This window comes from Rhinolophus sinicus, linkage group LG03 (assembly GCF_036562045.2).
Source record: "Rhinolophus sinicus isolate RSC01 linkage group LG03, ASM3656204v1, whole genome shotgun sequence".
In the NCBI taxonomy this organism is placed as follows: Eukaryota; Metazoa; Chordata; class Mammalia; order Chiroptera; family Rhinolophidae; genus Rhinolophus; species Rhinolophus sinicus.
In genome coordinates, this window is record NC_133753.1 from 103,013,438 (window position 1) to 103,029,164 (window position 15,727).

General features: G+C 53.7%; 1 protein-coding gene across 3 annotated transcripts in view; it reads left to right on the top strand.

The window, feature by feature from the left end:
- CLIP2 (CAP-Gly domain containing linker protein 2) overlaps positions 1 to 15,727 on the top strand; it is an 81,915-nt gene that overhangs the window by 14,679 nt on the left and 51,509 nt on the right. For all 3 annotated transcript variants that reach the window (XM_019754979.2, XM_019754978.2, XM_019754980.2), the window contains exon 2: positions 4,388 to 4,578. In XM_019754979.2, coding sequence (XP_019610538.2) covers positions 4,455 to 4,578 — 124 coding nt within the window. In that variant the 5' untranslated portion in view covers positions 4,388 to 4,454. The remainder of the gene's footprint in view (positions 1 to 4,387; positions 4,579 to 15,727) is intronic.

The window sequence follows — 15,727 nt, forward strand, 5'->3', positions numbered from 1 at the left end:
TGAGGTCTCTGTGGGCCAAAATCCTGGCAGACTTCCTGGAGGAGGAAGAGGAAGCACCGGGCTAGGAGTTCCGTAGGTGGTTGGAATAGGTGAAATAAAGCAGGTGGGAGAAAAGGCTCAGGCATAGTCCGGGAGGTGGGAAAGTGTCAGGTAAATCGTGAGGAAACGCAGGGTCAGCAGCAGCAAGGCTGGTGGGGAGCCTCCAGTGCAGGGACATGGTTATGACCCCGGGTCCCTGACTCAAAGGACACATTGACTACATGAAAAGCCATGGCGTTAGACAGCCATCTGGGCTGGTCACCACAAGCCACTCAGTCCTGAGTGCTGGGCCCTGCAGAGGTGAGGGGGTCCTTCTGGGCCTCTTACCCCATGGGCCAGCATCATTCATTCGTTCAACAGTGATTTATTGAGCTCCTGTAGGCACCAGACACCCTTGTCAGGACTAAGGATACCACAGTAAACAAAATAGACCCTAGTCCCTGTCCTCGTACAGTGGAGGACTGGGTAGGGGTTGTAATCTTAGAAGGGCTCACTGGAGCGGATACTTAAAGGAGATAGCGGTACATATGGATATTTGAGGGAAAAGCATTTTAAGCAGAGGGAACAGCATGTGCAAAGGCCCTGAGGCTGGAGTGTGCTTAGTGCTGGAGGCCAGTGTGGCTCGAGTGGAGTTGGTGAGGGGGAGTCGTAGTGGTGAAGTGAGAGATGAGGTGAGGAGGCCCTTGAAGGCGAAGGCTATCGCACTGCTACACCAGCTTCACTAACTTCTATAGGGAGCCTTCAAGGATATTTTTAAAGTTGAGGCTTAATTTACACAACATTAAATTCATCCATTTTAAGTGTTATGATTTGATGACTTTTATTTTATAAATTTTATTGGGGTGTAACAGTGTGTTTCTCCAGAGCCCATCAGCTCCAAGTCGTTGTCCTTCAGTCTAGTTGTGGAGGGTACAGCTCAGCTCCAAGACCAGTCGCCATTTTCAATCTTTAGTTGCAGGGGGTGCAGCCCACCATCCTTTGCGGGAATTGAACCGGCAACCTAATTGTTGAGCATTCATGTGCTAGCTCCTGCGGCAGCTCAGCAGCAGCTCTTGTTTTCAGTCTGGTTGTGGAGGGCGCAGCCCACTGGCCTATGTGGGAATTGAACCGGCAACCCTGTTCAGAGCTCGCGCTCCAACCAACTGAGCCATCCGACCACCCCCGGATTTGATGACTTTTAGTATCCACGTGTGTTGTGCAGCCCTCACCACCATCCAGCTTTAGAACATTTCTACCCTGCCTGAAATGTAGAGAGAAGTTCTCTCACGCCTGTTTTCAGTTCATCCCTGCTCCTACCCTCAGGCAACCACTGACCTGCTGTCTGTGTCTATAGTTTTGAAATTTTATATAACTAAAATCACACAGTATGTAGTCTTTTGTGTTTGTGTCTTTCACTTAGCATAATGTATTTCGAGGTTCGTCCACGTTGTTGCATATGTCAGTAGTTCCTGTTACTGCCGAGGGCTACACTGTGGTGTAGGTGTGCTGTTGTATGTTCCCCAGGTGATGGGCATTGGGGTTGTTACCGTTTGGGGGATATTATGAATAAAGTTGCTATGAACATTTTTTTATAAATCTTTGTATGGATATACATTTTTATTTCTCTTGGGCAGTTGGGTCATATGGTAGGTATGTATTTAACTTTTTAAGAAACTGACAAACTGGCTTCCAAAGCGGTTGTACTGTTTTTCACTTCCACCAACAGTAAGCGTATTCCAGTTGCTCTGCCTCCTCACCGGTACTTGATGTTGTCGGGGTTCCTGTTTTGAGCCCTTCCAGGTGGTGTGAAGTGGTTTCTCCCTGAGGTTTTGATCCTCGTTTCCGAATGACTAGTGAGCTTTTCCTCGGCTTATTTATTGCTGTTTGCATTATCTTCCTTGGTTGTGAAATGGTATTCAAATCTTTTGTTCGTTTTTCGTCAGGTTGTCTTCTCATTAGTGAGTTGTAGGAGTTATTTATATGTTCTGAATACAAGTCCTTTATATATGTATATATGTGATTTGCGGCTTTTTTTTCCCCCCGGGAGGATCTTGGGCAGGGAAGGGGCCATGGGTATGGGGAAGGCTCATTGCACCTCGCTTCAGTCCCAGCAGTCCACTCTCCTCTGCCTCCGTCGTGTGGGGCTCTGAGTGCAGATTTCCCGGGTCAGTCTCTAGGCTAAGCCACAGGAGCAGGAAGCCTGTTTGGCCACCCACAGAGTAGTCACCCATCTGCTGTCACCAGAGACCACTCTCACATGCCTGTTGGCTCAGTGAGTCCCTTTCAGGCTTGGGGATGCCGACACAGCCTAACCAGGCTCACAGAGAGAGACGTCTACGAACCACAGGGCACTTCCCCGGTGAACGAGCTTCCTGGAGTGCTGGGTTCTGGGAGCAGGGGACCAGCCTCGTACCCCAGCCTGACCAATGACCTGGGGTATCAGTCGGGATCGTAGTGTTCAATTTGGCAGGCTCTGGGTGCCAGCTCAGGGTTGGCAGGCTGCCCCATTCTCCTGTTGGCTCACCTGGGCTGGTAGGTGTCACCACTATGTGCCATGGGAAAGCTTATTTTTCTCTGCTATTGTGGCTGACAGCCCCACCTGAGGAGCTGGTCCTTCCGGCTGTACCAGGACAGGTAATAGTGTTGCCAGCTCATCTTGCTGGCTTGAGAGCCATTCTGAGGACACTTTGCATAGTCCTGCTGTGAGCATTGTGGGTTGGCTTCTGGATGAGTCAGAACTTTTTTGGTTTCAAACAACAGTGTTCCTCAAATAGGTTTTGGGCAAAAAGATAAAACAATGCACGTGTGTGTGAGGATTTATTGGCTGATGTAAGTGAGGGGCTCAAGTGACCAGCTGCAGGCTCAGCTGGATCCAGGCCCTCCAAACCCAGTGACTCAGCTCTGCTTTCTCTGTGTTGCCATCATTCCTGGCAGGCTCTCCCATGTGGTAACTGGAATGGCCCTGTAGCTCCCGGCATCCAGCCCACATCCAGGCAGCCCCAGAGCAAAGAGAGAAACTCTTCCTAAAGATTCCAGTGGGTCCAGGCCCTGATGCTTTTTGGGTCACGTGATCTTCCCTCAGCCAATCACAGGGGCTCTGACCAGGCCTGGGTCATGTGTCTACTCCAGGTGTGCATGTGGGGTCAACCCACACAAGTCCTATGTATCAAGAGTGGAGGGTTCTCTAAAAGGGAATAACATTCCATGACAGAGGGTGGCTTAAGGATATGGCAGGATGGGCTGAGGCTGGGCCACCCCTGACTGCATCAGAGTAGAGTGCCCAGAGGGCATTGATATCCCCGGTTCTCAAGGTCCTGAGGCCGTGATGCTTTCGCCCAGAATCCTCCATTCGTCCTGTGGTGCTCTGCGTTTCCTCTCCCCAGGACAGTGTGCTTCTTGAGGCAGAGGCCTGTGGCTCTGGGGCAGGACACGGCCTGGCCCGTGGGGCGCCCTCCACAGACATTGCACAAGGGAGGCAGGGCAGCGGGGAGGAGGCCAAGGGGTGGGAGGCCTGTCCTTTGTGCCTCTCCGCCAGTCCCCTACAGCCAGCCCCATCCTCCTTGCATCTGGTGCCCTTAACGGATCACCTAGGAAACCGGAGGCTTCCCTTCTCAGGAGTCCCCTTTATCAAATGCTAGTGCCCCGTATGTCGTATGCATCACACCCTTCTCTGTTGAGTCCTAAAGTCAGGGAGCTATAATGGTGGAAGGGCAAGCAGCGGGCACGTGAGTCCATCCTGGCACAGGACTGAGGCAGGTGCAGGCCTCTCTGCGTATATGTCCCCACACTGGGTGGAGTGGACAGGTACTAGGATGGTGATCCCTAGAGTTGGAGTGTGGTCTTGGCAAGACAGAGCAATGAGCTGGTTGATGAAACTGGGTGTTGCTTTGTCTGGCCCATATCAGGAGGGATGTGAGTTACTGGCTGGTCCTAGAGAGCCCAGGGACCGATGGAGAGTAACCCAACAGGTTGCCATGTTTGTTAGAATCCACACTAGCCTGTGCTCTGGTGAGAGCCACACACAGCTGTGTGCTGACACTCGTGGTCCTGATAAGGGGCTGCTGCGGCTCAGACGGCACTGCGGCAGACCCCCAGCCAGTTTGCTCCTGATTCTCCCCTGCTGGGCCCAGGAGGCAGACAGAGAGTGCCTGCCCTCTGAGTCCAGTAGACCAGGACACTCGTTCTGGCAACAGCAGCGCCACATGGGGCCCACACTTGCTGCCACTGCTCTGCTCTGTACCTCAGTTTCCCTATATTGAAAAAGGGGGTGGTGATGGTCCCTACTTCACAGGGTTGGCACTGCCGGAATTCCGTTGTGTTGATATCGGGGTGATGTTATGATGTGATCGCTCCTGTTCTCTGTCCACAGGTGAGTGACGATGGCTGAGAGAACGTGACCTGCCCGGGCCCTTCTCTACCCACTGAGTGGCACCACCATGCAGAAGCCCAGCGGCCTGAAGCCCCCCGGCCGTGGGGGGAAGCACTCGAGCCCCATGGGCCGGACATCTACTGGGTCAGCCTCAGCCTCTGCCACGACGGCGGCCACTGGCTCCAAGGAAGGTGCGTGGGGATAAGGGTTGTGGGTGAGGGGCCGGGCAGGGCAGTGGATTTCCTGGGAGAGCCGCCCTGTGGCCAACCTGGAGGCCAGAGGTACATGGAAGTTCTTTCTGTCTGACTGTGATCCCTTTAGAAATGAACTAGTGACAGTCTCTGATGCATGCTTTATGTTCCTTTTCATGCTCCCCCAACCCGAGAGCAGGTATCACTGTTGGCTCCGCTTAGGGAAGGAGAAATGGAGGCCCAGGGAGGCCTGGAACGTTGCCCAAGGTCTCTCAGCCAGTAAAACAGCTGAGATTCAAACTCCAGCCTTCATCGGCCTCCCCACCCCCACTTGTTTCCCCTCCAATGTCTGAGATTGTCCGAGTGGAGCCAGCCCCATCTCCCCACCAGCCTTCTTGTCTGCTGCCCAGAGCCATGCCCTTTAACCTTTCTTTATCTGACCTCAAGTCTTTCTGCTGGTGGGCAGAGGGCGCCCTGGCTAGAGGCACCAGCTCTGAGGGCAAATGGTAGAGAAGAGCTGTTAGTTACTTGCTTTTTATGATGTTAAAAGTAAGATAGCCCCTGTGGGATATTTGGGAAGTTTGATACAGGGGTAAGATTGCCTGTAATTCCACACCCTGGAGGCATTTATTATTTTGATTTATGTCCTTCCACTTCTTAACTGTTTGTAATCATGTTGCATAAACAACTTGCAAATCTGCTTTTTTCCTTTTAATATGATCAGGTGAATATTTCATGTTATTAAAACTTCACATGTTCATATTTAATGGCTGTAAAATATTCTGTTCACTCAACAAATATAAGTCAAGGGCCTGCTTTGTTGACATGGTCCTAACCCCTAACCACCGGAGCTCTCATTCTGAGCAAAAATGGATGTGGCCCCGGCTCTCAGGGGGGCTACCAGTCTGGTGAGGGAGGCTGAGTGTCATGAGACCCTGTAAGTGGGGCCTGACCTGGGCCTGAGAGGGCAGCAAAGCCTTCCCTGCGGAGGGGACGCGTGAGCTGGATGACGGTTCGCTAGATGAAGAGGGGAGGGTATTCCAGGCAGAAGGAACAGTAGGTGTAAAGACTCAGTGGCGGAAGGGAGCATGGTGAGTACAAGGGAGGGAAAGAAAGTGAGTGAGGCTGGAACACGACCAGTGAAAAACATGCTGGTGAGATGGGGGTAAACCAGGTGAGGGCAGGTGGACGTTTCACTTCCATCCTAGTAGCAGTGGAAGCCACTGGAGGGTTGTAAGTCAAAAAGAATGTGATAGAAGGATTTGGAAATTTTTTCTTAACCAGTTCTTTGCAGTTGAAAATTGTGATTGTTTTTTATTTTTCACTTTGATAAATGATGCTGTGATGGACGTCTTTAGCCACAAATTCTTGATTTGATTATGCTGCAGCCATCAATGGGAAACACTGTCCATCTCCTCTGACTGGTGCAGAAGTTTGGAGAGACAAAAATGGCCAGAGTCCAGACTAGGAAATCTGGGCCCTGGGTGGGGTCAAGGAAAGTTTGAGCCAAAGGTATGGGCAGTTGGCAGAGCCAGGTCGCTGGCAGAGCCAAACAACCAGCATGAGAGGGTGAGGAAGCTGTGTGGTGCAGCCTGTGGGCAGACCTACGCAGGCAGTTCTGCCCAGTACAGCCACGTTTGAAGGTCCAGACTTCCCCCTCGAAGGTGGCAAATCCTCCTTTACTCTTGGGAGGCACTCTTGCGCCATGGGAAGCCAGGTGAGAAAAAACAAGTAGGGAAGGATGTACCAGGTGGAGAGAGCAAGTGATGCAAAGGTCCTGAGCAGGAATGAATTTGGTTTAAGAAACATAAGGAAGGCAAGCCTGGGTAGAGAGGAGTGTGAATGAGATTGGGGAGGGTAGCAGAGGCAGGCTACAAAGGGCAGGGGTTTGGGTTTAAGTGTGATGGGAGCTGTTGGAGGATGTTACCAGAGGAGCAGTGTTCATATCCCTCAGGCCACCATGTGGAGAACGGGCTGTGGGGGTTAAGAGCAAGGACGGGGAGACCAGTGACATGTGGTCACCCAGGTGAGGATGGCTGCACTCACTGCCAGGGCTGTGGGAGGTCGGGGCTGACCACCATGAGTGAGCCATCAGGGAAGGCTTCCTGGGGGAAGCGGGAAAGAGCGTAGCCTTGAGAATGGAGGGCATGTCAGTGGTGGGGAGGCGGAGGGCCTGCAGGAAGTGGAGAAGAGCAAAGGCACCAAGGGGGATGACCTTGTCCAGGGGGGTGAGGGTGGTGGTTGTGTAGCCCACTCTCTGGAGAAGGGCACTTGCCAGGCCTGAGCCCGACCCTCTCTCTACTGGAGAGAGCCCCGCAGCGCCTTCTGGGTTCCTTCCTCATTGCTCCTTCCCTGATCAAGAGAGGCCTGAATGTGGCTCTGATCCAGCTCTAAGGTGCGCTGCCCCTGGAAGAGTTACTTAACCTCTCTGGGCCACTAATGGGGTAATAATAACATTTGTCTGATGGGATCGAGTCAGTTAAGGAATGTGCAGTGCCTGCAGGTACAAAACTCATTATGGAGTAATTTCTTTTCCTTCCACCCTTCCGTAATCTCATTACCGAAAAGCTTGGAAGATATGAAAGAAGAAACACCAGTTACCCCTCCACTGAACCTGATCACAGCCACTCCTGTGATCAATTTCCTGCCATTATTTTTCCTGCTGCATATATTGTTGTACGCGGTTAAATCTTGGGTTGCACCCAGATTTGCATCTTTTCCACGTTCGATTACATTCTGTGGGAAGTGCCTTTGCCGTCCTTTTGAGTGGCTGCGTAGTGATCCCTCAAGGGAATGGGCCTGGAGCAGAGTGAGGCCTGCTCGTTGCTTCCTAGTCATGCTGCACAGCAGTGTGGGAGCCCCTGAGGGTGGGGGATGGGGGCCTGACTTGGCCTGGGCCCCCGCAAGGCTGTTGCAGAGAGAGGAGGTGCCACTCGGAATGCCCGATTGATTGCAGGGCCATGCCCCTGTGCCCAAAGTGCTGGGCTTGGTGGTTCCCCGCCGGCCGGCACCCACTTCCTTTGCAGACGTGCAGGCGGGGGAGGGAGCAGAGAGCTGCGAGCAGTTGGCTGAGGCAATGAAACCCTGAGAAGGGAAGGGAGATTTCTGCCACCCAGAGCTGCTTTTGTCCCTGCACCGGGTCTGTGGAGAGGGGGGCGGGTGGAAGCACCAGGGGGGGACGGTGGCACCGGCGCTCGTGTGACGCCTCAGGCTCCCGTCCCATCCCATGGAACTGCTCACGTGCCCTCTGAGGCGCCACCCCCATCAAAGGCTAGGGCCCCCGTGAGGAGCACCAGGGCAGTGAGGGATGGGTCTGGGGGAGGCTGGAGCCTGGTTGGCAGTAGGCGGTGGTAAGAAGCTTCAGTTTGTGCTGGGAATCAGGGCAGTGGCTGCCTCCCAAAGCATGAGCTCAGCCTCCGGGCAGAGGGTCTGGGCAAAGGCTGGGCCTGGGCTGATTCCCTGGCTCTGCCCCATGAAGGGCCCCACAAGGGTCTGTGTCGATCCCAGAGCTGTGACACAGGGAGCAGCAAGGCCAAGGGCTGTTGCAGGAGGTCCCTCATACCGGGAGGTGGCCCAGAGGAGGAGGAGGAGGCTTGCAGGAAGGCGCTCTGGGACACACCTGTGGGCAAAGGCCTGCGTGGCACAGGAGGTCACGGGCAGCCCAGCCAGGCAGGATGGGCACTGCTGGAAGCTGCCTCAGATCGGCCTTCAGGGAGAGTCTCACCAGGAGGCGACATTGGTGCAGAGTCTGAGTGACAGGAACCAACCCAGCAGAGGTTACAAGAGCATCCAGTCAAAGGAAATAGGGGCTAAAAGGCCCAGAGGCTTCAGAAGACTGAGGAGTGGAGAGCAGCTTGAGGGGGCAAGTGGGAGTGTCGAGAACAGGCCAGGGCAGGCGCCAGGGCCTGAGATGGAAGTTAGCGAGCTGGGACAGGGCTGCTTAGGGGTGTGGAATCTAACCTGGGCCTGAGGGAGAAGGGGGTGCAGGCCTTCAGGCTGGTGGCCCACGACAGCTGCTGGGCTATGGCCCTTACTTTGTGTCAGGAACAGCCTGCAGTGGTCAGGCAGGGTCTGGTATTGCCCTGCAGTCGTGGAAAAGAAGGGGCCGAGGCAGGCTATGAACAGGGGCCCTTAGCCCTTCCATGGGGTGTGCTTCTGAGCCCGCTAGGCCAGGCCATGGGTGTCTCTGGGCCCCAACAAGAAGGTCTGGTTGCAGTGACCTGGGGAGGACTCAGGGCTGCTGAGTGAAGGGACAGAGCACTGTTGAGCTCCCTCCAGCCCTGCCCCTCTGCTGGGGCAGGCAGGTTCTTGAAGGGCCTCTCACATCCCTTGCACTGTGGTCCAGCCCCCGAGATATTCCATCTAGGAGGGATGGCATCTGATGCTTGCTGTGTCACAAGCAGGCTCTGCAGAGAGCATCTTAACAACATTTCTCTCTCATTAACAACCCAGTGAGAAATAACTGCTCTTCTCTCCATTTTAAAGATGAGAAGACTGAGGCTTGGAACTCTCAGCTGAGTTGCCCAGAGTTACAGGGCCAGAACGTGACTGGGCTGGAGTTGAGACTCAAGCTGGGCTGGGTTTAAAACTGGCTCAGGCCACTGGCACCTGCTGTCCCACGCCAGGGGTGGGGTGGCTGGGGCCCCAAGTCAGTCCCAGCTCCACACACTTAGCTTATGCCTCGGGCAGGTGGGCCGGGTAGGAGGAGTGAGCTGTTACCATTAGGTTGGTCACAACTGTCCCCCAGTGTGCTTTTGTCCTTTCCTCATACTGCCGACCCAGGACACAGGAGGTGAAGGCCGAATGCGTGGGATTTCCCCTCAGACAGGGAGCAGGCCACTTGCGGTGGGGCCCACCTCCTATATCTTGATCCCCAACAAAGGTCCCACAGAGGGCTGGTCCCAGAGCTTTCATTCTGGCTTACTGAGCTGGGGCCTGGATGCCCCTGCACCCTGTGGGTGCTCCAGATATGGGAGCCGGCCAGACGTGCCCCACGTGGGGCCCAGCGTGGCAGCTGGCTTCTCGTCTTATTAGACACTGACCTCACCCCACTCCGCCCCCAGAGGATTACGTCTTTCACCCTGGTACCCCTGTTTCCGGGGAGGGCAGGAGGCATCATCCCCATTTTAAGTGACTTGTCGCAGATGCTGTGCAAACCTGGGTGGAAGCAGGGCCACTTCCAGCCCTTGCTCCTGCAGAACCAGCACGGCCCCCAGGCAACCCTCACTCCTGTCAAGGTCACCCTCTCCTGCTCTCCCTAACCACATCCTAAACTTTGTAATGGCATGAGGGTGGGGAAAGCCAAGCCGAGCTTTTTGTGGCTGGGCTGGGAGGCTGGCAGGGGGCAGGGCAGCCTCCCAATGCTCCTGACGTTGCTGGTATTGATCCAGGGGGCGGGGGCTCAGCTGCCAGCACTGCCTGCCTGTGGCCGCAGCAGGGTTTCTCCATGGGGAGCTGGCTCTGCTCTTTTCGGGGTAAGCCACCTACGTCTTTCTCCCCTGGGTCCCTGGCTGATTCTCCTGGGTGGGGGCTTCTGAGTTCCATTTGGCTCAGGAAGGACACAGCAATTCTTTGGACTGGGGCCGTGCCAGAGTGGCTGGTAGTGGGTCTGTTCTCCAGGGACGAATGGCAGGGATGAATGGCAGTGTGGCAGGGTGATGCTGGCCTGTGGTGACCAGAAGCCATGGCCCTGCCTTGGTCAGGGTGGGCTGGGAGGTGTGGACTCAGCCCTCCCTGGAGGCTGTGTCAGTGGGTGCCATCAGAGGGACTGGCCTCGGAGTGGACTGGGCTGGGGAGCTCACTTGGGAAAACTGGCTCCCCAAGGAATGCCATGGAGACCTCATCCCTTCCATTGTAACCTGTGTCTTGAGCACCTGCTGGGGAGGGATGGGGGCTCAGAGCACAAAGCAGCCTCGGGGTTTGTGGGCATTTATATATGTTGCTTTCAGGCCAGCAGGGAGGGGAGTTCAGCGTCATGGCCAAGGCTGCATTTCAGCCTGGTTCCGAGGCTCTGATGATGGAGAGGGGTGTTGGGGTGGGCCCCATCTCGCAGAGCTTGTGTTCTGGGTGGGGTGGCAGGCTGTCTAGAGCAAGGAAGCATGGAGCCCCGTGGGGTGGCTGCCGATGAGGGCAGGCAGGGTTTCCATATTCTGCCTGAGACAGCCCTGTGGTCTTGCCATGATGCTGTATTAATAACACCTCCTTTCTCTCCAAGGTGTCTGGTTGTGGCTGACGAATCCTGTGGTCACCTTATTTATAGCCCCTCCTAAGCAGTCAGTGCTCATTAGCATCAAGGCTCTGAAAAGTCCTGCAGCAAAGGAACCTTAACTTAAAGCTGCTGGTTCTCCAGCCTGTTTGAATTTGGAGATTAAAATTTTTTTTTCATTATACCTAGTAACGCTCTGTGGAACATGTAGGGTTGACTGGCTCCGTGAGGGACCGGTCCTAGCAAAGGTAGGTACTCCTTGTTAGAGGGCCAACTTCACGGCATATGGTCCCTGTGGGTCCCTGTAAGTCCCTGATTGTGTTTTTATTAAATTGATTCCTTTTTATCCTGTTCCCTATATTCCCATTCCCCCAGGCCCGGGCTTTCATGCCTGCATGCTGTTTGGGACACTCTTGAACCCCGTTTTCTCATCAAGTATCACATCAGAACACTTTCCCTTCTAACCTAAAGATTGTTTTTAAAGATTGCGTGATAATCTGAAAGACCTGACCATAATTTATATCACTGCCGGGTCCCCTATTTTGGGGCACTTAGATTCAGGTCTTGTGTTTTGTTTTGTTTGTTTTGTGAATGACAAGACAGTGAGTCAGTTTTTTCTTTTTAAATTATTTCCGTGGGAAGTGGGCCAAAGATTACATTCCCTATTTTAGTTCTTCTTTTTGAAAGCATTGCATTTCATTTTTATTATAAAAGTAACATGGGCTCATTATAAAAGTCAAAGGTTAACATAAAATTGATCCCTATCTAGGGATTTCAAATGGATTGGGGGAGTGATGATGAGATTGGGTTTGCCTTGCGGAGGGCTTGGTCTGACGGCTCTGGAGGAGGAGTGGGAGCAGAGGGCTGACTGGAGGCTGCTAAGCTGGGCAAGATGTGAACTCTCAAGGGCCTGATCTTGGGAGGGGCCTCTGAGACCCTAGAGGGAGGTACAGATTTAGGAGTTATTTTTTCCGTGGAATTGCTGAATCTTGATAAGTAACTGGATTGAGGGGAGGGGTAAGGAGCAATTAGGGTCTGTGGCCTGAGTAAATGAATGGGGGGGGGGTTACTTCAGAGATGGGGAGGACAGAGGAAGAGCTCATGGTGGGGGGCCGTTCAGAATGTGAGATTCTGGGGGACATCCAGGAGGAGGCAACTGCTGGATGCGCAAGTCTGATGTCCAGGGAAGGAATCTGGGCTTGAGGGAGCAATTGGGGCCCAACTTCATTCTGTATCTTCCTGTGTCATCTCCCAGAGAGCCAGGTATTTTACAAGAAGTGTGTATTAGAGTGTTTTAGTGTCTTTTAAAAAGCAGAAGTGTGTCAGCATGCAAGCAGTAGCTAAAACTTTGGGAGAGGGTTGGATCATAGGGGAGCATAGTGTAGACCAGCGTTCCGCCAGCATTGACCAGAGGAGGGCAATGTCTCCTGCCTCTTGCCCCCTCCCGCTCTGCTCTGTGTGTGCAGATGGGTCAGGGACTTGGTGCTTCTCTGTCTCCTCTTCCTGTCTTTCCTTTGTGGGGTCTGTAGAGAACTTGTATGGGTCTCGGATGGGCTGGGCCATGCGTCCAGGGTGTGGGCTGGGCTGGGGCTGGTGCTGTGGTGGCACCAACCCATGCTGGTTCACAAGAACCAATTGTGAAATTTCAGGAATTTTGCAAGCTAGATGTTAAACACTGCCATTATTTTACACTATCAGATTGTATGAACTTAACAATGAAATAAACTCTGTTAGAAACATAGGTAATAAATACTCAAAACACATGCCTTGTAGTAGTACTTCTAGTACTGTTTATACCACAAATACTTCTATTATTTTAGTACTGGTAAAATACTACTATTTACTGCTAGTAAGATTTTGTAGTATCTGTGTTTTTGAGGTTATTTATCCCATGGTGGGCTTACTACATAATCTCTTCCAACTCCATGTTCAGTGACATGCTGGTAGCTTGAAATTGGCCATGATGGGAGAATTTACACCATGGAAATTGGGAAATGCTACAGATGAGGGTTATTTATTTATTTTCCCTCAGAGAGCTAGTTGTTAAGCCTTGATCAACACACAACCAGCCATGACACAGATGGAGAGAGGAGTGGATGGAGACAACCCCGTGGTGGGGTCACCAGGGCGGCAGGGGTGGAGGAGGCAGAGAGGCCCCCAGTCCTGTCACTGGGGCAGGGAGCCTTTGGGGGAGGGTGGCAGCAGAGCCGGGCACCACAAGACAGGCCGGGCCCACTGCCCTGCAGGGAGGAGGCCATGGCAACCACCCACGAGCAGTGTCCACAGCGGGAAGGGGTCAGGAGTGGAGGGTCAGAGAGGGCCTGGGAAGCAGAGTCTCCTCTGCAGATGGAGCCACTTCCTTCTAGACACTGCTGGGTGGAAAAATACCCACCTCAAGGAGTGCAGAGAACCAAGGAGTATCAAACTGTGGCCCCACTTGTGTTTTTAAGTATGCAGTATACACACACACACACACACACACGTATATACACACAGTTATATAGTATGAACAGGCACAGGATAAAGCCTAGAAAAACATGCGTCAAGGTGTTAACTGTATTATGTTTGTATGACAGAACTATAGGTGCTTTAATTTTTTTCAAAATCAGTAACCTGTGTTTTCTAATTTTTCTGCAGTGGACGTGAATGATCTGTGTAGCAAACATTTAAATAGAGGGAGAAAAGCTGGTGTGCTGGGAAGGAGAGTAGGTGACAGCCAGAGGCGGGTACTGTGGGGAAAGCTGCTGTTTTTGTGGGCTGGGGACGTTGATGCCACACAGATGGGCTCTGTCGGAGAGAGGGGAGAGGGGAGGGGACAGGGGGGTGGAGGTTTGCCTCTGAAAGGAGAAGAGGTTCTTAGCTTTCCTCTAGAAACCCGGGGAAAACAGGGAAGTACCTCAGGGAGGTACAAAGGCAGAAGGAGACCAGGCGAAGCAGAAACCTCCTGGAGTGAGCCTCCGTTTGTTTCCTTGATAAACGGCAGGTGAACAACTCCTGCAGCTCAGGATGTGAAGATGCCGTGTACCCAACACAGCCGTTGTGGCTCCTGCTTCTGCAGCGGGACCCCGCTCTGAGCGACAGCGCAGCTGGCATTGTGAGGGCCTGCTGCCTGGCGCCCGGCTGGGAGCTAGAGAGGAAGCAAGGCCCCTTGAGCTTTGGATTAAGTCTGGGAGGCAGACATACATGGGTGAAGATAGGGGACACATCTCTGGGAGAATAAAGGAGTAGAGGATGAAGCTGGCGGGCTGGCTCTTAGATGAAGCAGTCAGGGAAGGCGTGTCTTAGTTGGTGAGGGAGCAAGCTGTGTGACCCGCTGGGGCAGAGGTTCTGGGAGGGGCTCCCAAACCCATCAGCCGTGAGCCTTCTCTCCCCAACCCCAGGCACCTACAGATCTTGGTCCCTTCCTCAGCCAGGCAGGCGGCCAGCCACGTTGTAGCCGTAGTCCTGTCGTCCTCCCCACCCCAGCCCCGCGCTGCGCCTCGTTTGGCCATGCCTGGCACCCCAGCATCTGACACTGGATGCTCAGCAAGTGGGGTCCCTGGCGGCTGAGATTCCACAGGTACGGAAAAGACCTGTGCCCGCTTCCCCAGGAGAGGAGGATGCCGTCTCATCTGGGCCCCCCACCCACTGTTGGACCAGGCCACCAGCTGCTGCCACTCCACACCATGTCCTTCAGCCCTTTTCATCCAAGTTCTACTTTGAACTTGAAACCAGCAATAAATTCCCCCGTGCCTGTGTCTGGGGAAAGGACCAGCTGCTCCTGTGAGGCTGAAGTCTTGTCACTGCCCTTTGCTTTCCTGGGGGTTTTTGAACCACTATTGCTCTGTGTAGGAACTCGGAGGGGGTAAGGCCCAGATCCTGGCTTCAGGGAGCTTCCAGAGCCTCGGAGCTGTGAGGGTGTGGCCCGTCTGAGAGCTGGGTACTCACACCAGCTCCTCGGGGAAAAGAGGTGGCACCCATAGGACATCAGTGCTGGCCCTGGCTATTTCTGACCGAGCTCTTTGTGTCCCATGGGGAAACTGAGGCCCAGGTAAGGGAAGGGGCTTGGTCAAGCCTAGCCAGTGTGTTATAATGGCTCCCTGGAGGGAAGAGGGCTCTGTAGGGGTTTTCGACACCTTCCCAACCTCAGGCGGCTGAAAATTCCCCAGTGTAAGAAGGGAATTTGATGAGGGTTTGTCCCTGGGAGACTGGGGCAGCCGAGGGCACAAAAGAGAAAAAAATGGAGCAAAACACCCAAGTGTGGTTGCCACAGGATTTTAGCAGCTGTCGAAACAACTGGTCCCTGGGCCTGTGGCCCCTGGAGGGGGCGAGGGAACAAAGGAGATTACCTGAGGGTCTGCCTGGGTGGGAACAGCTGGGAAGGAGAACAGCTGAGTAGGCAGATTTTTGCCCAGAATAGGCACATTGGGTCTTTCTCAACCTGGGGCCCTCCTCTGTGCTATAAGCAAAAGGACAGGTAGGGACCAGCTCTTACCTGGGCCACAGCCATTCAGTTAGCAGACATCATCGAGCCCCTCCGCACAGGGAAGCATTCTAGAAACGGATATGGGAAGGGCACCTGCCATGCATGTGTGCCTTCTAGGGGCGCCATCGAGAGAGTGCTCTGAGCCAGAACAGCTGACCTGTCCCCTGCCTGCTGACTTTGGGCATGTTTCATACCCTCTGTTTCCTAATCTGCAAGAGAAGAATGTGACGTATAAAAAGTATCCAGCTGGCACTTCATAAATGGTAGCCACTATTTTAATAACAACAGCATTGACACCTCGCTGGTGACGGGCTTCTTGGGCAGTGTGACGAGGGGCTGGGGGCTGGGCACCATCCAATGTGTGGCTTCTGCTTCTTCTGACTGCTTTCCAGAGCCGCTTGCCTGAGGAAGGTGCTCACCTGATCCGGTGAGCGGGAGAGCCATGCGGGGGGTGGGGGGTGCTCACAGATCCCCGCAGA